The sequence below is a fragment of the Magnolia sinica genome, chromosome 1 (genome assembly GCF_029962835.1).
Source record: "Magnolia sinica isolate HGM2019 chromosome 1, MsV1, whole genome shotgun sequence".
NCBI classification, from domain to species: Eukaryota; Viridiplantae; Streptophyta; class Magnoliopsida; order Magnoliales; family Magnoliaceae; genus Magnolia; species Magnolia sinica.
This window is the reverse complement of record NC_080573.1, coordinates 106,455,933-106,480,900: the sequence shown is the minus strand read 5'-3', so window position 1 is coordinate 106,480,900 and position 24,968 is coordinate 106,455,933. Positions and strand designations below refer to the sequence as shown.

At 37.9% G+C, this 24,968-nt stretch overlaps 1 protein-coding gene across 2 annotated transcripts in view; it reads right to left on the bottom strand.

The window, feature by feature from the left end:
* Nucleotides 1-24,968, bottom strand: part of LOC131253276 (DNA-directed RNA polymerase III subunit 2) — a 166,908-nt gene that overhangs the window by 37,989 nt on the left and 103,951 nt on the right. For both annotated transcript variants that reach the window (XM_058254230.1, XM_058254233.1), the window contains 3 exons: nucleotides 11,903-11,980; nucleotides 11,691-11,830; nucleotides 11,417-11,507 (listed from right to left, as the gene is read on the bottom strand). In XM_058254230.1, coding sequence (XP_058110213.1) covers nucleotides 11,417-11,507; nucleotides 11,691-11,830; nucleotides 11,903-11,980 — 309 coding nt within the window. The remainder of the gene's footprint in view (nucleotides 1-11,416; nucleotides 11,508-11,690; nucleotides 11,831-11,902; nucleotides 11,981-24,968) is intronic.

The following is a 24,968-nucleotide window of genomic DNA, read 5'->3' as shown; positions in this document are numbered from 1 at the left end:
AATCTAGCCACCTCTTCTTTGGGCGTACAATGCCTAATATTTCACTTTTTTAAAACATTTACTTTTAACCCCAAAACCACCTCAAAGTAACTTACCACCTTCTTTAGATTGTCCACAATCACCTCATTAGTGTCACAAAAGAGGAGCGTCTCATCTACGAACTGGATATGGGAGATTTAAAACAAAATAATAATAATAATAATAATAATAATAATAAATAAATAATCACTGTTCGCCATTCCACAATCCCGAAACAACCCCGCAGCATTATCTCTATCTAACATTCTACTCAAGCTTTCTGCAACCATGACAGAGAAATGGAGACAAAGGATCAACCTACCTCAAACCCCTCGACGCATGGAAGAAGTGTTTGGGGAAATCATTCACAAGCATCGAGAATCAAGCCCAATGAACACACACTTGGGACCCATTTTCTCCATTTCGAACCACATCCCAACCAATGTATTCCGTAACGATAACTTCAGTCGTAACAACCACCACCACCACCTTTACAATATGGGTTGTAACAACCATTACGGGGGCCGTAACAGTTATTACGATCTCTTTTTTTATTAAAAAATAAATAAATCAAAAAGCCTGTATTGGTCTCGTAATAGACTATTATGGGGCCATTATAGCCTTTATAGGGGGCGTGACGGGTCAGTACATGGGGCTTTAACAGCATGGGAATTCGTGACTTAAAAGTTTTTAGAGATTCTCAACTGGATGTGCACTAAATTTCTCTTTATTACAAAGTGAGGCAATTGCATCTTCGTCCTTATTGGTCTAAGGCTGTGCATCTAATGGGTGATTTCATAATGGTAACAGTAGACCTATCTCCAGAAAAGATTTTCAGTTCAATCTTTTTTTTTTTTCCTCTCCACTCGGACCAATCCACCTCGGCTTCAGGGTAGCTGGTGGTTTTGGAATCCCGTAGAAAATGCTTCTTTTATGCCTTGGGTACAGGTCATTTTTCCATAACGGCCTTTACGACCTTGTAACATGTAACAGTTGTCACCATCCTTTATGTAACAGCCTTTAAGGCCTCGTAATGGTTGTTACAGGCTTACAACACACCATGATCCCAACCTCCCCAACCTATAAGCCAGGAACTCTCAACACACGTGGTCATTTGCTTTCTCAATGCCCAGTTTATAGATGATGCTATTCTTCTTTGCCCTGAACCATGAATCCAAACATTCATCTTCAATTAACATCTACCTTCCTGCAACAAACACGCCTTGGGATTCAAAAATAACGTTATCTAACACTCCCCAAAATCCGGAAGCCAAAGTTTTAGTAAGAAGGTTCTTAGCTCCTTCAACCTTTGGTATGATTACAACCGTCTATTTTTCTTACCGACTATCCCTTTCCCCTCTTTTCTTACCCTAACTCAACCTGAACGACGGACGAGTGCTAGATCTGTTTTGACAGATATCCACGCCTTGGCATTACTACCATGGCAATTACGATACTGTCATCCATATTCTCCTCCTGCATTCGTATCTGCATGCTAGAATCGAGGGACTGAAATGGAAATCTCTTTGTTTCTTTTGTTTTTTTGTTTTCCAGCAAAGAAGCCTTTCAGGGTCATTACAAAAGCTCGTCCAAGCATACATCTCCTACAGGGTTATCACCCAGGTTATTATCATAATTTCTCATATTCATTTCTTTTTTCATCTCTGCGCTTTCCTCCAGCTTTCTATCCGTTATTCAAAGCTCTTAGCATCGGCATTAGAATTTTATCGTTAGTTTAATCAACGATCTGGACCGTCCATTTTGATCGGAGTGCTATTTATGGGCATCTGATGAGTAGTATTTGGAAATTCGACGGTCTATTTAGGTATAATCGACGAGGGAAAGTATGGGATTTGATGCGTTGAATAGTTAAAAGATGAGCTTCTTTTCGAATGCGACGATACGAATTGCAGAAGAGTTATTTGATACTCTGGCGGAGTGTGGTAATCCATAAACAGTCAACCATGAATTGTATATCTGTCATACATGTAACTCAAAGTAAACCGTTCGAAAATACTTTAATTACTTTAAAATTATATATATGATTGAAATGTAGCACTTAATTAGTCTATAATCTAATATTTTAATAAACTTTTTTATTAAATCTACGCCATTGATTATTTTCTATTTGCTACAACGCCATCTAGATGTTCGTAAATCAGATATTTACAATCGTATATTATATATAATTCTAAATCAAATATATATATGATGGGAACCATTTTATGGACGGTGTAGATGGTGTTGAAAATTTGACACGTATGTGAATTATTTTGCATTATGTGAATTATTTTGCATGAGCATGAAGTGTCAGACTCTACCAGAGTATCGGGTTATTCTCAAAAGTAAATGCGCGCATGTGGCTCTTTGAATCCAAATTCAAAGATGAGTTGCATGATACTCGGGCTGCCCATGACACTTGATGCTCATGCACTTAGAAGTTGTACACATGGCATAAATAAAATCAAATAAAACCAACTAGATTATGAATCCATCATCTCCAAATCAACTAGCAATATCATATTAGTTGGAAGATCCTAACCTTTGATTGTTGGACACATGTTTGTGGAAATAAGAGAGTTAGATATTTTCTTTTTTAATCTAATAATAAATCTTCACCATTCCAATATTTTAAAAACAATTCTTATATAATTTTGACGGTTTAATTTTATTAATTGTATTTAAAATGTGCAGTTTCTAAGTGTCAGCGTATCATTTATCGTGGTCCTCAAGAGTATCAAAGGTTTTTTGAATTCGGAAGCGCAGCATGTAAATGCGATCCAGCTGTTGAACCGGGCGTGGATTAGCTACTGCAGGTTAGTAGCGAGAGTCGCTACTGCAGGTTGGTAGCGAAGTAACGTCACTAAGTTTCGTGGGCCCCACCATGATGTATGTTTTATATCCACGCCGTCCACCCATTTGGAGAGATCATTTTAGGGCAAGATCCGAAGAATGAGTTAAATCTAAAGCTCCAGTGGACCCCACCAGAGAAAACAGTAGGGCAATGACGCCCACCATTAAAAACTTCTAAAAGCCACAGGAGTTTTAAATCAACCTGATATTTGTGTTTTCCCTTCTTTCATGTCCTTTTTAACTTTTGAATAGGTTGGATTTCAAATAAACATTATGGTGGGCCGTAGGATAGTTTCAACGGTGTGAATCACTCTCCCCACTGTTTTCTGTGGTGGGGTCCGCTACAAATTTTTATCTGTTTCATTCTTTGGTTCATATTCTAAAATGATATCTCAAAATGGATGGACGGTGTGGATACAACACATACATCATAGTGGGGCCCACAAAACTTGGTAACGTCACTTCAGCAACCTAATCCGCGGCCCACCCGTCCGTTCGTACAACTCGAAGCTCGAGGAGCGTCAGCTATGGTGTCAACTGAGTAGTACATTTTTTATTTATTTTTTTCTTTTGTTAGCTTGTTAGTACACCCTATTCATAGGGTTACTGTACTTGAAGCTTCTTTAGGAAGCTATGAGATGTGAAGCTTCTTCATGAAGCTATAAGGTGGTGTGCTTGTGTGGGGGACATCTTAAATTTTTTGGTTTATCCACACCGTTCATGAGTTTTTCCATACCATTTTAGGGATTGATACTAAATTTTAAGTACATCGCAACATAAGAGACAATGAGAATAATGATTCTCATACCGTTGAAAAAATGAACGGTCCGAACCTTGGCCAATCCGATCCGACTCGGGTTTCCTGACCGGGTCGGACTCGGATCGGTTCTAAGTCAGCAGAGTTCGGATCTGTTTGAATCCGATGACCCAAATCCGATACCGGATCTGATCGAGTTCGAGTCACACCTTCAAATTTCGAACCAAGTCGAGTTGGACCAAATCCGATCCGACTCGGTCTGATGCCCAGCTCTACTTCCAGCCATCATCCGAAAGCAACTTCTTATAAAACTACATGATGTGACTGCACACCTGATTCTTCTATTCCACCCACCAAACCTCCACCCATGAATCTTGTCACGTGTAATGTGCGAGCTAGTTATACCATGAAAAAAGGGCATTCTTATCCCTTTCATTAAGCCATGTTACCTCAGGCCGTTACCTCCATTTTATCTTTTCTTCCCTAAGACGAGATGAGTATTTGCAAGAGAGCTTGTTATGCCTCAACTTCTCCAAAATCTCACCTCCCTCCACAAGATACCTCCCACTTCTACTTCCCTTCCCTCCTAGACCTCCCTTCTCCAATCTAGAAATTTCCTCTATAATAATTTAAGCTTTTGAAATAATGCAAGTCCCATAAAACCCAACAATGAAGGACCGCCACCACCCCTTGACCGAATTCGCTAAGTCATCCGCTCGAAGCCACACCAACTCAACTAAAATGGTTTGGACCCCCAATTTTCTTCATCAACTTCTAACAAATTGGGTCAATGATTAGAGACCGGTCTCGGAAGGCCACGTTACTGCATAAGAGGGAACCGATCCACCTGATCAGAGGAGAAATCTATCCAACTTGGACAAAGCAGCCCCTCCATGGACCATTTGTCCAAATAAACCTTACATCCACCATTAGCAAGTCGATCATCTCATTCCAATGCACCGAAGCTGAGAAAACATGCCCCCCCCCCCCCTCTCTCAAGTAGAGGTGTACATGAACCAAGCTAGCTCGATTCGACTCAAAAAAGCTCAATTTGACTTGGTTCGAAGCTGAGTTCAAGCTGATTTTTTGAGCTCGAAAATGAGTTCGAGCTGGCCCCAGCTCGACTCGACTCGGATCGAACCTAGCTCGAATCGAACTCAGATCGAACCAGTTCGGTGACTCAGTTACTTTGATATTGATGTTGCTCACCAAGTGTTTGATGAAATGACTCAACGAAGTGTGGTTGGTGGCAAGGAAGGTATGTATATGGAACCAATACCCTTTTTTCTTGATTTTTATGTTGCTTAAAAGGTGTTTGATAAAATACCTGTAAAACCATTGCTGCTGTCTTAAATACAGTGAGATTTTGAAGGTGCAGTCCAGGTGTTTGTGAAAATGTTGCACAGGCGAACTCGGCTCGATCTTGGCTCGAAGTCGGCTTGAACTGGCCCGAGTTGTTGACCGAATCGAGCCGAGCTGGCCAGTGAGGCTCGAGGACCGAACCGAGCCGAGTTTGAGCTGAGGTCAGCTAGTGGCCAAGCCGAGTCGAGCTGAGGCCAGCTCGACTCAGTTCGACTCGATGTTCATCCCTACTCTCAAGGCACTAGGGGAACTACCACCTGCCTTTGATTAACTATAATTCCTCCAAGGAGGCGCACAAGGATGTATGATGTAGACCATAACTAGATGAAAAGAGCAAGCACTTGCCTGAGGAGACCTCCTTAAGTAAGACAGACACTAAGAAGCAACCATAAATCCATCTTTGACCAAAGTCCCAAATATCAAGATTCCACTTGCGGCACCACTACATCCAGCCAATGTTTTAAATATCGACGATATCGGTTGATATATCTTATATCCCACCTGTGCGATACAAAATGCGTAGGTAGTGCCGATATATTCCACATGTTCGATCCAGTGAGCATTTTCAATTTTTGATCCCTTTTTTTTTTGTTGAAATCATGTTAAATCAGTGTCAAATTGTTACAAATCCATTGGTTCTTCATATTTTGCACGAAAAATCATGGAGTTGGAGCTTTGATTTCGATATCCATTGGTTCTTCATATTCTCCATTTTTTTTCAAAATTTTCCTTAAACCAGCTATCCATTGAGACTAATTTCGAAGTATTTTGAAGTATTTGACGAAATGATCATCACATACACTCTAATTTCAAATTTTGAGTTTAGGTGGTCCGATTTGGGGAATATTGAGGAAAATTCAATTTTTCCCCAATTTCTCCCAAATTGCTTGCAATGTTGCACTCCAAACATGAAATCGAGCATGAATGAGGGTTGATCTACTAATTTGTTAAGTCCTCGCCAATTTTCGAAAAATCAAATTTATTTTTTAACTAAAATTTATTACAATATTAATTTTTTTCGAAATTTCCCTTCAACCAGCTGTCAATTGAGACTAATTTCAAAGTATTTAGGAGTGTTTGATGAAATGATCATCACTCTAAATGTTATGCATTCGATTTGAATATAGTTGCATTAGTTCAAGCAGTCAACGCATAACTTAGGACCCTATAGAAAAGAAACCTATCATGTGCACTTCTTTTTTGAGATGTTATGATCTAGAAGTGTGTATTAAGGTCTTTTTTAACAATCCTTGAAGTTTCAATGAAAAATTCAACCATTTTCCCAATGTTTCCCTTTAAAAAAAAAATGCGATAAATTATCCAATACAAACAATATATCCAGTGCGATAACCGATACATATCTATTTCCCAAGGACGCAATATGTAATGCAATGCCAATATTTCGAATACTGCATCCAGCGTAACCCCAATCCACCTCCCTACCTATTCTAATAGATTCCACTAGCTTCCTGTCAACTAACTAGTATTTAGTTTCTTGAAACGTAGTGAGCTGAGCTTTGACGTGTCAACAAATGTCCCTGACTTACATCCACTTTTCTCGGCAGCCCAAAACTCCAACATTCCAACACGAGAACTTCATTTGGCACACAAGACGACATCCTTCTCCTTCCTAAAGCCTCTGAACCAACTGACAAAGTCCTAATAAGATCTTCATACTTCCAACTCCTACTCTCCTATAGGAGACTAATCACCAACCCATAACAGCCAATCGATTCATACAGAGTTCCTCTTGCCCCCACAAACTGAACAAAGCAAAATATAGTCGTCTTCATATTCGCCAAACATGAAACATCACCCCTATCAGTTTGCCCACGTCATATAGTGCATCTTTGATCACAACTTGCCTCGAGCTACTGCTGCACATTTCTTTAGCCTCTTTGTTGACACAAACTTCTCTTATGTCGATGCTTCTATCCTCAAGCACTACTCTGGATTTCTAGCTCTCTCCTCTTGAAGCAAGGAAATCTTTAACGTGTCTCCCAAGGAGGTTCCGTTGTGACCCACCATCCCTACCATGTCACCATCCTCATCAGAGCATCCCCATTGGTTGTGGATGACAAAAGCCACTGTTTGCTCCACTAAATCCTCCTTGCCTTGAACGATGCTCCGATTATTCTCATCGACCCCAACTCTAATTTGACATGCATCATTGAGAACTCGGTCTGCATCTATTTGATCTCCTACTGAGAATTTCAGTAATCTAAGTAATAGGTCTCCTCCCATGCAAGAGAACAAAAAATGAGAAGGGACTCATGTGATCGCTTCCCAGAATTCCACATGCTTGACGCAAGGCACACGAGTGGCCTCCGTCCCTTGATTGTCTAATTTGCCACGTATTCCATTGACCCGGTGCATGTTAGCAAAATCTTCCTCCAAACCTGACACATCCTCGTCCCTAGCCTCCCCATTAAACATGCTAACCAAACACGTGTCTACCAAGTCTACCCATCTTTCTTGAGCCTAGTTCGAGTCTCTAGTTGCCCCCAATGAAACACCCAGTGACAGACACCTGTCCACAACCTTGGGCCTAATGCCCTCAGGCTAACATATGTTCAACATAGACACTCATCTCCCGGAAACCAAGCCTCGACCACCTTATCCATAACATTAGCCCAATTCTCATCACTCCCTGCAGCCTTCTGGCCATGCATCTCCAATCCTCCCATTCATGAGCCCATTGCCACAAAGGCATCGGGAAACCAATGTTCAAGCTAAATCCCCCAAACCTGCCCCTACACCCCCTCTTAAGCCGTGGACAAACTAATCCACCCATCTCTCAATGGTTGCCACCACGTCCTTCAACAACACCCCAACAAAGATGATCTTTATCCAGATTCACAGAGGGGATCAACAATATCTAGATATCCCACTCATTCAATAGCCAAAGGAATCGCTCCTCGATATCACAACAAGATAGGAGCCATTCGCCCAGTTCTTCCATTAAGCTTCCTTACACTCAACTACTAAACCCCATTGAGGAGAGTACTGGGCGTGATTCAACACCCCCATATTAATATTCACCATCTCTTCCTCCTTTGTCAAATATCTCCAAGCCCACCTTTCTTCTGACTTGGATGCTTATACCCCCACGGACCCATGCCTTCTTCCACCTTCTCCTAAGTGAATCACTGACACTAAATCCCTAGAGGAGTGGGAACCGTTTGTACCTTCAATAGACATAGATACCAGTGGGTCCATAACCTTACCGTTACCCTCTTTCCAACAATGAACCTCATTCCTCCTAGCACCCTTGTTCAACATTTCTGGGCCATTCCGCGAACGCTTCACAAAGAGCTCGGGTTCTTAAATCTCCTACCATCCAGAGTTGCAACCTCCTTGGACACCTCCACCACCCCTCCAGCTTCTCTAAAGATTTTCTTTAAGTCCTCACTCCAACTCTCTAGAAAGTTGGTCACAAATATCGTTGGCAGTTCATTCAGTACTTTGCTCCTGAATACGTTGCTTTGAACGTCACTCGTTTTTCCAACTAACAACCATCCGCCCATCTTTCTCGTCATCTTTCAGTTCCCTCTCACTGTCTCACCTATATTAGGGATTAGCTTCCTTTTCCCTCTTAGATCCACCTTCTTTTCCTCTACTCTTGCTCCGAAGATCACCTCTTCTAGAATGCTCTCTTCCCCCATGCTTCTTCCTCTACTAGTTCCTGCATATCGTCCACCTCGCTCCGCTTTCGATTCTACTCCTTTTTTCAATTCTAATCTTGCTTTTGTTTCTTCTTTGATCACCAAAGCATCATCCGCTAAAATCCATTCAGGCAATCAGGAGTTTTCCCTAGACACATCAAAAAATTCTCGATGACCAAAATTAAACGGTGAAAACAAATAGAAAACTCTATGGTTGAGTTGGATATGACCGCCAATCTTTGCAATCTTCTTGAAAGGACATTTACATTTAAATATTTTATAAAAAAGAAAAAAGCAAAAAGGATTACAAATAAGTTAACTTTTGTCACTTTCGACATTCTTAAACTTCTTCCTTTTCGAATTTTCTATGACTTGTAAGCTTTATGAAAGTTGATATTATAATGCCTTAAGACTCTTCTTGATTTTAAGCATCTAAGCAGTTAGGAGTCTGTTAATCATTTTCTAAAGTGAGGACCAAGGTGTTCCGTATCTATTACAATACACACGTAAAGGCCGATACGTATAGGTAACGACCATGACCGTTACGTGATATGGGGGTGAAACGGGGCAGTTAGTTTTTTGAGACCATATCAGTCGTTAACCATATCAGCCGTTAGGGTGGCCGTACAGGCCGTTACAGGGCATAACAACTGTTACGGGAGTCACGATCGAAAAACGATCACCTTTTTCTATTTAAATTTATTTTTCTCCTCTTTTCACTTTTCTCATTCCAAAAACTCTCCTATATCATTTTACAACAGATTTCGACCACTATAGCTTTTAATATTAAAACTGTGGATTGAAGTAATTTGAACGAATAGAATCTCTGAGGGCCTTTTTTTCAAAAAATTGAAAAAGCAGTATTTATGCCCTTTTCTGATTTCTAGTTCTAATGCTTGATTGTGATGTGTAAACATTAGAGACATAATCATCTTGAACAATTCACTAGACAGCCCGATACAACACTTTCACCAAAGAGTGGACCGTTGCATTACCATAAACATGTTCTAAACAAAAAATCAATACATATTTGAAATATTTACATTATTCTTGAATTTCTAGATATTTTTTCAGAATTTTTCGGGGAAAAGAAAATTTTCAAATGTTATAGGGGTTGTAACGGTCGTTACGCCCCCATATTGGCCGTTATGGCTAATACCCGTATCGGAAATGGTGGTGACCGTTATGGCCACCGTTACCAATACGGAATACCTTGGTGAGGACTAGTATTAAGAAAGTAGCAGCGGAATCAATTGCAAGTTTGCAACTAGAGATGAAATTAGTCAATGATTAAATTTTAAGAAGTTACTAGCAATGTTTTAAATATCGACAATATCGGCCGATATATCCCACGATATATCTTGTATCCCACTTGCGCGATACAAAATGCATAGGTAGTGTCGATGTATCCCCCCTGTTAGATCCGATGAGCATTTTCAATCTCCATTCCATTTTTATTTTATTTTTTTTGAAATTATGTTAAATCAGTGTCAAATGGTTATAAATATATTGGTTCATTTCTCGCTTTTTGCGAGTTTCTCAATAAAATGTTTGCTATCTCTCTCTCTCAAAAATAAAAAAATCTATTGGTTTTTCATGTTTTGAATGAAAAATCATGGAGTTGGAGATTTGATTTCAATATCCGTTGGTTCTTCATGTTCTCCATGTTCTTTTCGAAATTTTCCTTCAACCAATTGTCAATTGAGACTAATTTCGAAGTATTTGATAAAATGATCGTCACATACAATCTTAAGTTCGAAATTTGAGTCTAGGTGGTCTGATTTGGCAAAAATTGGGAAAAATTCGAAATTTCCCCAATTTCTCTCAAATTGCTTGCAATGTTGCACTCCAAACATGAAATCAAGCATGTGTGAGGGCTGATCTACTAATTTGTTAAGTCCTTGTCAATTTTTGGAAAATAAAAATCATTTTTAATTAAAAATTAACAAAATATTATTAAAATATTTTATATTTTTTCAAAATTTCCCTTCAACTAGCTGTCAATTGAGTCTAATTTTGAAGTATTTAAGGAGTGTTTGATGAAATGATCATCACATACACTCTAAATGTCATGCATTCAATTTGAATATAGTCGCATTAGTTCTGTCAGACAACGCATAGTTGAGGACCCTATACAAAGGAAACCTATTATGTGCACTTTTCTTTTGAGATGTTATGATTTAGAAGTGTACATTAAGGTCTTTTTTAGCAATCCCTAAAGTTTCATTGAAAAATTCAACCATTTCCCTAATGTTTCTCTATGTTTCCCAAAAAGTACTATAAATTACTTGATACAAACGATATATCCCATGCGATAACTGATATGTATCTGTATCTCAAGGATGCGATACCTAACATGATACCGATATTTCAAACACTGGTTACTAGTAGTCCTGATAAAGACATTAATATGTAACAAAAGAACTGTATCAGAATACAGGTAGTGCTCCATTTAATTTTCAACATCAAAATGATAAGCATCAACTTCATCAGTTTTAATTTTGCATGGACTGCAACTTGCACAACATTTCATTATTGTCAGGTAGAATTTTTCTTCTATTTTTTTCCTTCCTTTTTTTTTTTTTGGGAAGGATTTTCAAGTAGAACACTGGTCATGAATTTGTCAGGAAAATATGTTCCCATTAAGCAACTCTGAAGTATTTCTCAATATGCAAGAACAAAATATGGAAATTAAAATAGTAGAAATTTAACCACCAATCAGAAACAAGTTTTGATTCATCTCAGCAACAACTTGCACTACCTGCATATGAGGGTCCAGATCAGGACCACGTCTAGGCCTGATTATTCTGTCTGATGTCTTATTTTGATATGTTTGTTTGATGGCAGTCGTCCTGTTTCATGAATCAATATACATAGGTGACGAAGAAATATCCGAGTTCAGAAGCTGATATAACTAAAAGCAAAATAAATAAATAAAACAAAATAAAAAAATAAAAAATAAAAAAATAAAATTACAATAACAATGGGCATGTATCACATAATAAGAAAGTCATTTAGGGACATAGTTCAAGTACCTTTTCATTACAATACAACGGCCAAAACCACGATCAAGAGATGATTTGTTCATGACTATTGCATCCTCAATATCATAGCCACTATAGCTCATAACTGCAACTGTTGCATTCTGCCCCGCTCCGAGCTTATCGTAACCAACCTGAAAGAACCAAGTGATTAATTCATGTTCAATGAGCCTTTAAAGCACCACACAAAAAGTGAAAATACTAACCAGCTCGATAGTTCTTGTTGTCAGCAAGGGCCTTTGAGGATACACTAACAGGTAAAGTAAAGTGTCCATCCGACATAGCTATGAAAAAAAAAAAAACAAACATTTGGAATTCAGAAGTCACATGTCAAAATGTAATTTCATTTGAATGATATCTAATGTCTGATATCTGAAGTTTTGACCAAATAAAGTGGAAGGAAAAAATATAGTACTCATGATAAATAACATGAAGACACCATTTTTACATTTCATAGCAACATCCTTCAGAATAATTTCATCAAAATTCTTTTAAAAGAAAAGGTACTTTAGGAAAGCAAAATTGCATACGCAAAATATATGCTAAAGTGAAATAGGAAAGAGCAGTACACGAAGAGCTAAACACAACTAGGCCATGGATACATGTAAATATCCAACTCCCAAATAATAGCATATGAAAGCAGTGATGGACAAATTACGAAAAGTTAACTCGGCACTTTCTATGAGCACAAACTGACAAAAGGGACTTCAGGAGAAACATAAAAGCCAGAATAACCAAATTGGCTTGCTAATTGCTCATGATGTGCAATTATCTTTTCAATGCAAGAAACAACTGGAAAAGACTTAAATAAAAATAATAATAATAATAAATAAAAAACCAATCATCCTGACAGAAAGATCCTACAAAATCCATGACTGAGATCGTCAACATCCGACATTCAGCATACAACTAAAATAAGATGCGCACATCAACAATGGAGATGGTTCCATTCATATATAATATAAATAACATGTGACAAACGTTTAGAATGCTTATCAGTGCCATACTGAGCAAGTTTGGTTTAGAATGCTTATCAGTGCCATACTAAGCAAGTTTCTTAACCCATTGCTAATTCGCTAGACTTGTAGGAGGGTATTCTTAAATCATTGAACAAAAATTATTTGCATATCATGACCCAGTCCAGAGCCAACCCCAGATAGAAGGGACAAGGTTATGACAATGATGATCAAGATCAAGTCCAGAAGCAATAAGTACACTAGGCCAATGTTAGCATGAATAGGACAATGAAATTTCTTGCTTATTGATAAATAAGCTTTAAAAAAAAAAAAAAAAAAAAAAAGAAAAAACCACATAAAATTGACAATTTCCTAGACAACATACCCTCCCAATCACATCAACCACTAAAGAATGCCCAACTACATACACCTGGGAAACAATTAAACCTATTGAAACCAAGAAGAAAGCAAACGATTGCAGGTATAAGAGTACATTAAATTAATTAACAGTTCATTCTTCAGTGTGTTTCAATTGCTAAAAATTGAGCTAATTTTTTTTAGAGGTAACAGTAATTTTATTAGAAAGCTCACAAAAGCGAGGAAAGAATACAACCCAACAAACAAAATCAGATATTCACAAAAAGATTATGCCGAAGTGGCCCTTGCATAAATAGCACAACTAGAGACGACCTTTTATCTTCTTAATGACTTCATCCACACCCTCACACTCATTCCTAAAACACCTTCCAATCCTAGCTCACCAAACAACCCAAGGAACTGCCATTATGATCAATCTCCACAAGGCTTTGCCGGCTTCGCCAACTTCTCCATGCCACACCCACAACAAACCCCCCACGGTCTTTGGCATCACCCAGTCAGTTTGAAGCAAACAAAAGAAATGATCCCAAACACTACCCACAAAAGGGCAATGAATGAAGATATGGTCAATCATCTCCTCGTTCACCCTACACAATAGGCAAATATTGGGGAGAATTAAGGATCTTCTTGAAGATTATCAACCATAAGAATCCTTTTCCGACTGACTAGCCAAACAAAGACTGCAATGCGAGGGGGAGCCACATATAACCAATGATGGAATGGGTGAGGGTCGTGAGGCGGACCAAGAAGACTAGGAGGCCCAAAAATCAGCCTGAATAGATATCTAATAGAAATTCGCCCAGAGCCATGCCTCATCCATAACATTGAATATGATTCTTGAACTGCAAGCTTGGTGTTCTTTAAGTGCAGAAGGCCACCGAACTCAACCATCTCTCCGTCCAACATGTTTCTTCGGCAAGGAGGAAGCCACACCACTAGCACCCCAGAAATAGAGAAACAATCCGCCACCTTAACGAATTGATCAGGGGTGAGGTGAGCAACTCTCGAGAAAAGATCTTGAAGCGCCTGGTCTCCACACCAATTACCCACCCAAAATAGAATGTGATCTCTGTTTCCAAGAACAAAAGAAATACCTTTCTGAACCAGATGTTCAATTGCCACGATTGCTTTCCAAGCACCCGAAGTTCTATAGAGAGAAGATCTCTTCACGTATCAACCCCCCTCCCGCACGCCATACTTATTGGCTATCAAAACTCTCCAAAGCTTACCCTCTTCTACCTCAAATCTCCATAACCCCCGTGGCTTACACACCTAATCCCATGTAAGAAGATGAAAATTCTTACCGTCACACGCACCTTGCCAATAAAAGTCCCTTCTCAACTTTCGAGACTATCCACCACTGACTTGGAGCATTTGAAAAGAAAAATATAGCACACATGCATATTGGAGAAAGCCACTCTAATAAGAGTCAAACGGCCTCCAAAGGAGAGAAATCGACCTTTCAAGAAGCTAGCTTCCTCTCAATCACCATGTCCCAAAGATGCTTGGCCTGCTTCCCAATGCACAAATGAAGCCCTAAATACGTCAAAGGAAATGACCCAATCTTGCATCCAAATAGACTCGAAAGTGACATAGATCTTCTTCCCACACATCCACACCCAACATTTCAAATTTAGCTACATTAATCTTCAACCTCGAGACCACTTCAAAACACACAAGGAGTTTACAAAGATTATCCACTAAAGCTACCTCTGCATCACAAAAGAGTAGTGTGTCGTCCTTACACTAAAGATGCCTAGGCTTATCCCTAAAATCAGAAACCTTGAATCCTCTAAACAACCCATTCTCTTCCCCTTTTCGAAGCATCCTACTAAGGGCCTCTCCAATGACAACAAACAAGGAGAGAGGATCCCCCCACCTGAGGCCTCTAAACGCTTTGAAGAAACCTTTAGGCGACCTCCAGGATAGAGAAGAACGTAGCATGCACGCAGGACTTGATCTAGTCCCTCCACTCTCGTCCACAACCCAATCTATGAAGCATATAGTCCAAGAACCCCTAGTCCACATGATCATAAGCCTTCTCGATATCCACCTTGCAAACAAAGCCCAACTTTCCTTTCCATGTTCCTGGTGTCAATGCATTCATGGGCAATAAGAGTAGTATCCAAAATTGAGCGAATCAAAACCACAAATAGCAGAAGTTTTTTGGCTACCTCAAAGTTCTGAATCTTAAGTTGGCAGATTTTTTTTCCTCTAAAGCGGAGCTCACATGGGAAGGTTTGCTCATTTATTGAGGATAAGGCATAATTAGGTTTGAAGGGCTGAAAGAGAGCTACAAGAGACCCAAAAGGAATTTGATTGAGGTGATGAGAAGGGAAGGTTTGCTCATTTATTAAGGATAAGGCTTTAGATATGAATGAGTAGTGAAACAAGATCCGTAAAGCCAACCCCCAATAGCTGGAAGAAGCAAGGTATTTCAAAACTGTTATGTAACAATAACAATAGTAACTATTATGCATTATAGGGTTGTAACAGCCGTTATAGAAAACTTGACCCGCAACAGCCATTATATATATTAGTGTTATCATAATCATATGATACGTATTGTATGGGTATACGATTTGAATCGTAAACCCAAAACTTAAATCCTCAATAATCGTACGAATAGTATCCAATTGTATGAATCATACAATAATTACAAATTGCATAAATGGGCCCAAATTTTACTTGAAAAATCATTTTTTATTTAAAATTTTCTTCTTTCTTTGTAACCTTTTGCTCGTAAAACATGAAAAAGGCACTCCCCTATTAAATATTTTCTTTTTCTTTTCTTTTTTCTTTTTTAAGAGTGGAAAGAGGAGATTTGGGGATTTTGATATTCAAAAATCCAAAACAAAGAAATCAAGATACTATACACAATGGAATTGAATGCCATTTTTTCTAACAACATGATTCTACACTCAAGGAAGGTACAAGAGAACAAAATTATTAAAGGACTCTTGTATGTTTTCTAAGGTAATATCATGATATGTATTACTTTTTTGGTACATGTTGATGGGAAATGGATGATTAATGAGTTTTTAATCTCGTCTTATTTGCTTATTTTTTTAATATGCTTTTTATCCATTTTTTAAACTCAGAAAAAAAATCTTATGATTTACTATATGATTTGTGATTCAATACGATTCAACCCCTTTTACAATTTGCAATACGATAATGATTTTAACAGAATTAATGTGTGCGCGCGCATGTGTGTTGAGGAACTCTCAAGTCGAACTGGTTGGACAATACAACCAATGTTTTCCGTATCGTTATTGTGTAATGTATCGCACCCTTGGGATACGGATCCATATTAGTTATCACATGGGGTATATCAATTGTATCGCATAATGTACTATTGTTGTTGGAAAACATGGGAAAACATTGTCAAATTGATAGAATTTTTTAATAAAATTTCAAAGATTGTTAAAAAAGACATCAATACACACTTATAAATCAAAACATCACAAAAAACAAGTGAACATAATAGGTTTCTTTTGAATGTGGTCCTAACGTAAACGTTGTCTAACTGAATTGATGCAAGTATATTCAAAGTCTATTCATATCATCAATAAATGTAAGAAAATGTGTATGGAACCACAAGCATACATTCCAAAGCAAAATAAGTAGAAAAATAGAAATATACCTTGTGAATAATGTGTGTGGATGTGGCTCAGACCCACTTAGAGCTGTGTGGTGGCCTAGAATCATCATCTCGATCTTGACGGGATTGGGCATAGTATTGTTTCTTAGAAAAACCGACAATACTATGCCTGGGTCATACTAGAATGATACCAATGAAGACGCTCTAACATAACATTGGTACTCATCCTCTTCGATATGAGAAATTTCAATTTATTTTTTTTTCAATTTTCCGCATATCGGCCCATCCTCCCCCAAATCCCAAAATTAAAGTGTATGTGATGATGATTTCATCAAACACTCCTAAATATTCTAAAATGGGATTAATTGATGAATGATCAAAGCGAAACATTTTTAATGAAAAAATTATTTATTTATTTCAAAAAAAATCCCCAAATAACCAAGAATCACTAGATCACATTACATACATGCTTGATTTTGTGTTAGGAAACAAATTGCAACCGAGAAATTGGGAAATTTCAATTCTTCCCAACCTTCCGCAACTCGGCCCATCTCCTCCCAAATTCATGATTGTTATGCAAAACATGAAGAATCATATATTTGTAACCATTTTACACTTATTTAACATGTTTTATAGTAAAAATAAATTGAAAATAAAAAAATGCTCACCAGATTGAACATGAGAGATATTTTGACACTACCTGTGCATTTCGTATCGCATAGGTGGAATCAATGTTTTAAATATCGTTATCGCGTAATGTATCGCACCCTTGGGATATGAACAAATATTGGTTATCGCATGGGATATATCGGTTGTATTGCGTAATGTATCGCTATTGTTGGGAAACATGGGAACATTGGAAAATTGGTCGAATTTTTTAATGAAACTTCAGGGATTGTTGAAAAAGATATCAATACACACTTAGAAATCAAAACATTACCAATAAAAAAAAAGTACACATAATAGGGGTTTTCTTTGTATGGGGTCCTAATATATGTGCTTTCCAACTGAACTGATGCAAGTATATTCAAAGTCTATTCATATAATTTATAAACATACGAAGACATGCATGAAAACACAAACAATACATTCAAAAGCAAAAGAAGAATCACTAGATCAAGTTACATACATGTTTAATTTTTTGTTTGGATACAAAGATTGCAATTGATTTGTGAGAAATTGAAAAGTTTTGATTTTTCTCAATTTTCCGCAACTTGACCCATCTCCCCCAAATCTCGAAATTGAAGTTCCAAATCTATGATTTTTCATGGAAAACATGAAGAATTATAGATTTGTAACCATTTGACACTGGTTTAAAGTGATTTACAATAAAAACATGGATCGAAAATTGAAAATGTTCACTGGATCGAATAGGTGCGACATATCGGCACTACTCATGTGTTTCGTATCGCACAGGTGCGATACAAGATATATCGTGGGATATATCGGCTGATATCGTCGATATTTAAAACACTGGTTATAACAATATGAGCATTGTTGATCACAAATTTTGGGTTGGCTACTGGGCTCCCACTAGACCATGAAGCAGACAGTTCAAAGTTCAACAACCAGTCTAGTGGTCTTGTTCTCAAAATTTGCATCTGAACTAATTTTGAAAAAGGGAGGTTAAAAAACCCATGTGCTAGTTTTTGTTTTTGTTATTTCTTAAACAATGATTCCAATTGTCTCAAAATGGAGACACCGAGAAGCCTTGTTCACGTTTTTGCTTGTGTTAATGCACATGCTTTTCTTGTCCTTTAGAAGTGAAATTTTCCACTGAAAATTTCGGCCATGTTTCCCCCATGGTAATTGACTTGGATTATTACTTTAAAAGGCAAACAACAGAGAGGATTCTTAGAGAATATAATAGTGTCAGAACCAGAAGCTCCATGTTCTCTATAAAATTGCAATAATATTCATTGAAGGGTCTTGTCCTCCTCAATGATAAGGTTTGGTCGAAATTGGGCAAGGAAGGTGTGTGTGTGTGGGGGGGGGGGGGCGCCTACCTTCAACGTCTGAAGAAGCCTATATACACCATCCATGAAAGAGTTGTACTAAGGCCACTTAGTTGAAGTTGGGTGCTAATCATAATAGAATTTATAGCTTCTACCTTTTGAGTTAATATACATGCTTCATCTTATACCACTAATATGAATTTTTTTGGTTTGCATTTATCACTTATTCTGATTCATGACTGGCTTAATTTTTCTTTATTATGATTCAGCAACTGGCGTTTACATCTGTGACACAGCTGGTGCTGTTAGTACAAGTAGAAGAGCTGTAAGATATGTTTATTGTCAATGAGTTATATAATTCATCTCTGTTGCCCATTCCAGCTAGTTTGTGTTTGCTTTGCAGCATTTAAAAAAAAAAAAAAAAAAAATTATTTGTGTTTTGTTTTGCAGCTTAGTGGGGCCATAAGATGTATCATGGGATATATCGGCTAATATCATCGATATTTAAAACACTGGGTGGAATACAAGATATATCATGGGGATATATCGGACAATATCATCGATACTGAAAAGAATGGATACAACCACTTTGGTAAGTAGTGATTAATTAATGTTATTCCTAGTATAATAAATGAGGTAATAAATAAAGGAAAAAGAGTGGGCAATTCACTTAGGCCCAACCATGGTGTTTATGTCAAATCTACCCCGTCCACTAGGTGTGTCACCCTATGTTAGGTCGAAGCCTAAAAATTCAGCCCCATTGGTGATTCAAGTAGACCACATGATTGAAAAGAGTGTACAGGGCAACTCTTGCCCTACAGTCTATAACCTGATGTCCCACCTAAATCAAAGATGGGCCTAAGTTTTGGGCTCAAGGTGTATATTCTAGTGTGGCATCTAACAATTGGAGTGGATTACATATAATCATCATGGTATAATCATCATGGTGGGCCTTGTAAATTTTAAGGGTAGAAGTCTCTCAACTATTTCCCTTGGCGTGGCCCGCTAAAATCATAGATCAGCCTAATTTTTCATGGCCTAAGGTTGGATAACATATTTAATGGTCGGAGTGCACATCACACTCGAAATATCGGTATTACGTTATGTATCGTATCCTTGGGAACTGGGATACAGATACGTATTGGTTATCGTAAGGGATATATCATTTATATCGGGTAATTTATCATAGTTTTTGGGAAAAGTTGGGAAATTTGTTGAATTTTTTCAATGAAACTTTTGGGATTGTTAAAAAAGACCTTAATACACACTTTTGTTAAAAATGACATTAATACACACTTTTAAATAATAACATCTCAAAAGAGAAGTGCACATAATGGGTTTCCTTTGTATAGGGTCCTAAGCGATGCGTAGTCTTACTAAACTAATGCAACTATTTTCAATTGGAATGGATAACATTTAGAGTCTATGTCATGATCATTTCATCAAACACTCTTAAATACCTCGAAATTAGTCTCAATTGACAACTGGTTGAAGGGAAATTTCGAAAAAAAAAAATTTTGATTTTTATTTTTTGAAAATTGGCAAGAACTTGACAAATCAGTAGATCAGCCCTCATATGTGCTTGATTTCATGTTTGGTTTAGAACATTGCAAGCACTTTGGGAGTTGGGGAAATTTTGAATTTTTCTCAATTTTCTCCAAATCGGACCACCTACATTCAAATTTTGAAATTAGAATGTATGTGATGATCATTTCACCAAATACTCCTAAATACCTCGAAACTTAGTCACAATTGACAGCCGGCTGAAGGAAAATTTCGAGAAAAAAAAATGGAGAACATGAAGAACTAATGGATATCGAAATCAAAGCTCCAACTCCATGATTTTTCATGAAAACGTGAAGAACCAATGGATTTATAACCATTTGACATTGATTTAACACAATTTCAACAAAAAAAAGGGATCAAAAATTGAAAATGCTCACCGAATCAAACATGTGGGATGTATCAGCATTAACTATGTATTTCACATCGCACAGGTGGGATACAAGATATATCATGGAATATATCGGCCGATATCCTCGATATTTAAAACTACTATTTGAAATACTGGTATCGCGTTATGTATCACATCCTTAAGATACAGATACTATCGGTTATTGCACGGGATATATTGTTTGTATCGGGTAATTAATGCACATTTTAAGAAAAATTGGGAAAATGGTTGAATTTCTCAATGAAACTTCGGGATTTTGTTTTAAAAACCTTAATACACACTATCAAATCATAACATCTCAAAAAGAAGTTCCCATAATAGGTTTCCTTTGTATAGGGTCCTAACTTATGCATTATCTCACTAAACTAATACAACTATATTCAAATTAAATGCATAACATTTAGAGTAATGTAATGATCATTTCATCAAAAGCTCCTAAATTCTTTGAAATTGGTCTCAATTAAAAGCTAGTTGAAGGGAAATTTTCAAAATAAATAAATAAATTTTTAATTAAAAGTAATTTTATTTTTCAAAAATTGACAAAGACTTAACAAATCAATAGGTCAACCCTCATACATGCTTGATTTCATGTTTGGAGTGTAACATTGCAAGCAATTTGGGAGAAACTAGAGAAATTTTGAAAATTTCCCAATTTTCCTACACTAAAATTTCGAAATTAGAATGTATGTGATGATCATTTCATCAAATACTTCGAAATAAGTCGCAATTGACAGCTAGTTGAAGGAGAACATGAAGAACCAATGGATATTGAAATGAAAGCTCCAACTCTATGATTTTCATGCAAAACATGAAGAACCAATGGATTTGTAACCATTTGACACTAATTTAATATAATTTCGACAAAAAAAAAAAAAAAAGGGATCGGAAATTGAAAATGCTCACTGGATCGAACATGTGGGATATATCAACACTACTTGTGCGTTTTATATCGCACAGGTGGGATACAAAATATATCATGGGATATGTTGGCCAATATCGTCAATATTGAAAACATTGATCACACACACATCGCAATGGGCCCCGTCAAACACAAGGGTGGGTGTCACCGAAAATTCCTTTTATTGGGATTGGGTTGCATAGAGTAGCACACCGCATAAAGCACGGACATCGATACTCTATGCTTCTAGAAAAGCTCTGTGGGCCCCACCATGATTTATATGTTCCATCCACGCAATCCATCCATTCTTCCAACTTATTTCAAGGCATGATCCCAAAAAAGAGGCAAATTCAAATCTCAGGTGGACCACACCATAGGAAACGGTGGTGATTGAACGCTCACCATTAAAAACCTCATAGGACCCACTGTAATGTTTATTTGCCATCCAACCTGTTGATTAGGTCACATAGACTTAGACGAAGGGAAAACACAAATATCAACTTGATCCAATCTTTTGTGGCACCCAAGAAGTTTTTAATGGTGGGCATTCAACAACCACTGTTTCCTATGGTGTTGTCCACCAGTGATTTTGGTCTGCTCATTTTTGGGCTCACACCCTGAAATAATGTGGAAAAGTGGATGGATGGCGTGGATAAAAGACCTACATCATAGTGGGGCCCATGGATCTTTTCCAACAGCACTATCGAAGTTTGTACTGCATGTTGTGTGCTACCCAATCCCAATCCTAAAAAAGGGAATTTTAGGGGATGCCCACCCTTGCATTTGATGAGGTACACCATGAGGTGTACGTGAGATCCACTCTGACCATTAGATATGTAATCCAACCTTAGGCCCAAGGCCGAAGAATTGGGCTAACCTATGATTTAAGTGGGCCACACAAAGGGAAACAGTTGAGAGAGACATCCACCCTTAACTTTTATAGGGCCCACCATGACGATTAGAGGTATACACGAGTCGAACTGAGTTGAGCTGGGCATAGCTTGACTTGGCTCGACCACTTGCTGACCCTAGCTCGAACTCAGCTCGGCTCGGTCCTCGAGCCTGACTGGCCAGCTCAGCTTGGTTTGGTTAGCAGCTCGGGCCAATTCGAGCCAAGTTCGTCTGTGCAGCATTTTCACAAACACATGGACTGCACCTTCAAAATCTCGCTGTATGTAAAACAGTAGCAGTGGTTTTACAGGTATTTCATCAAACACCTTCTAAGCAACATAAAAATCAAGAAAAAAAGGGGTATTTGTTTCATATACATACCTTCCTCGCCACCAACCACACTTTGTTAAGTCATTTCATCAAACACTTGGTGAGCAACATCAATATCAAAGTAACCGAGTCACCGAACTGGTTTGATCCGATTTCGACTCGAGTTGGGTTCGATCCGAGTCGAGTCGAGCTCGGGTAAGCTTGAACTCGATTTGAAATTTTTTCAAGCTCTAAAAATCAGCTCAACTCAGCTCGAACTCAGTTTCAAACCGAGTCGAATCGAGCTTTTTCGAGTCGAGTCGAGTGAGCTAACCGAGCTAAGCTCAGTTCGTGTACAACCCTAATGATGATCCTATGAAATCCATTCTAACCATTAGATGCCACACTTAAAAAAATATTTTATATATATATATATAATGTCCTTAAGTCTAAAACTTTGGCCCATCTGAGGTTCAGGTGGGCCACACTAAGGGCTACAGTTGCCTTGTACACTCTTTCCAATCATGCATTCCACCTGAATCACATACAGGGCCTTGGGCCTAACATGAGGTGATGGACCTAGTGGTTTCACATTAATGCCATGGTGGGGCATACATGAATCATCCACTCTTTTTGCCTTCCCTTTCTTTATTTATTACCTCATTTGTTACACTAGGAATAACATTATTCACCACTTATCAAAGTGGTTGTATTGTCTAACCAATTAGACTTGAGAGTTCCTTGTGTGTGTGCGTAGAGAGAGAGAGAGGCAATCTCAAGTCCAACTAGTTGGACTATACCTCTGGTCCAACCAATTTAGATTTTGTTAATTTGAATTAATGTTAACAAATACTAGGTAGAAAGAAGTTATTTCATGACTTATATAAAAACCATGCATGCTTGCATTTATTATTACCTTTATAATACCCTTTTTTCCTTCCCATTATTTATTATTGGCAATAACATTAATTAATCACCAGTATCGAAAGTGGTTGTATGGTCCAATCAGTTGGACATGAGAGGTAATTATTATTGTTGTTGTTGTTGTTGTTGTCGTTCTTTTTCTTCTTCTTATTATTATTATTATATTAGGTTCATGCAACATCCAACCCATCCAATAGCTTGGCCTTATCACAAGGACCACCTAGTGCAAAAATCATCCATACCCACTCATCAAATAGTCCACACTTGTATTTTTTTTCAATTTATCAATGGTTATTCATTGTTTTCTATGTCGTGGCCAACTTGATGACTGGACGTGTTGGATTAGGCATGCACTTGACACAATGGAGTATTCCACTGATGGACCATAACTTGTGGTCTAACCAGTTGGACTTGAGACCTACTTATTTGTGTGTGTGTGTGTGTGTGTGTGTATCGTAATGGTGAGCTAAACGAAAACAAATTGGATCCATTTAGCACCCTACAGACAAACTAGAATTAAATAGAATGGTGAACATAGTGACTACCTTTTAGACACAAATAACGCTTAGGGGGTTTTTTATGGTAAGTTACTTTGGATAAGCAACTTATGGCTTAAGTAGCTTACCTTTGTATATATTTAATTAGTAGATAAGCTTGTTTGGTAAACAACTTGCTTGTCAGCTGAAAAGTAGAAAAGCATGTTTTGTTTTCAACATCACATAAGTATTTGTCCGTCAAGTTTGTTTGGTCCACCTTCATATTCACAATCCATGTGGGGCCAACCTTTGATGTGGACTGTTCATTGTGCGAGCCCCTCCTTTGATGTGGATCGTCCATCATTGAAATCCCACCGTGGATGTGAGCCAATCATCATTAGGGTTCAACCTTTAATGTGTATCGTCCGTTATGGAGGGCCCGCCATTAATGTTGGTCATCCATCATGTGGAGCCCACGATCAATGTTATTGTCCATCACGTGGGGCCCACCTTCAATATCCACAACTCCCATCTTAAGGACCATCCATCATGTGGGCCCCACCTCCAAGTGGACCGCCCATCATGTGGGGCCCGCCTTGGATGTGGCCCATTCATCATTAGGGCCGACCTTTGATGTGGACCACCCATCATGTGAGGCCCACCTTGATGTGGGCAATGTTATCAAAATCATACGATTCACGACATGAATCGTACGATTCATATCGTATTGAATGGGTGTATGATTTGAATCATAGGCCCAAATTGCAAATCCTAAATAATTGTACGATTATCATACGAATCGTAAGTTAATTGTAAACTGCGTAAACGGGCCCAAAAAATACTTAAAACTCAATTTATTATTATTATTATTTATTCAATTTTCCCTTTTCTTTGTACCATTTTGCTCATAAAATATGAAAAGGCTCT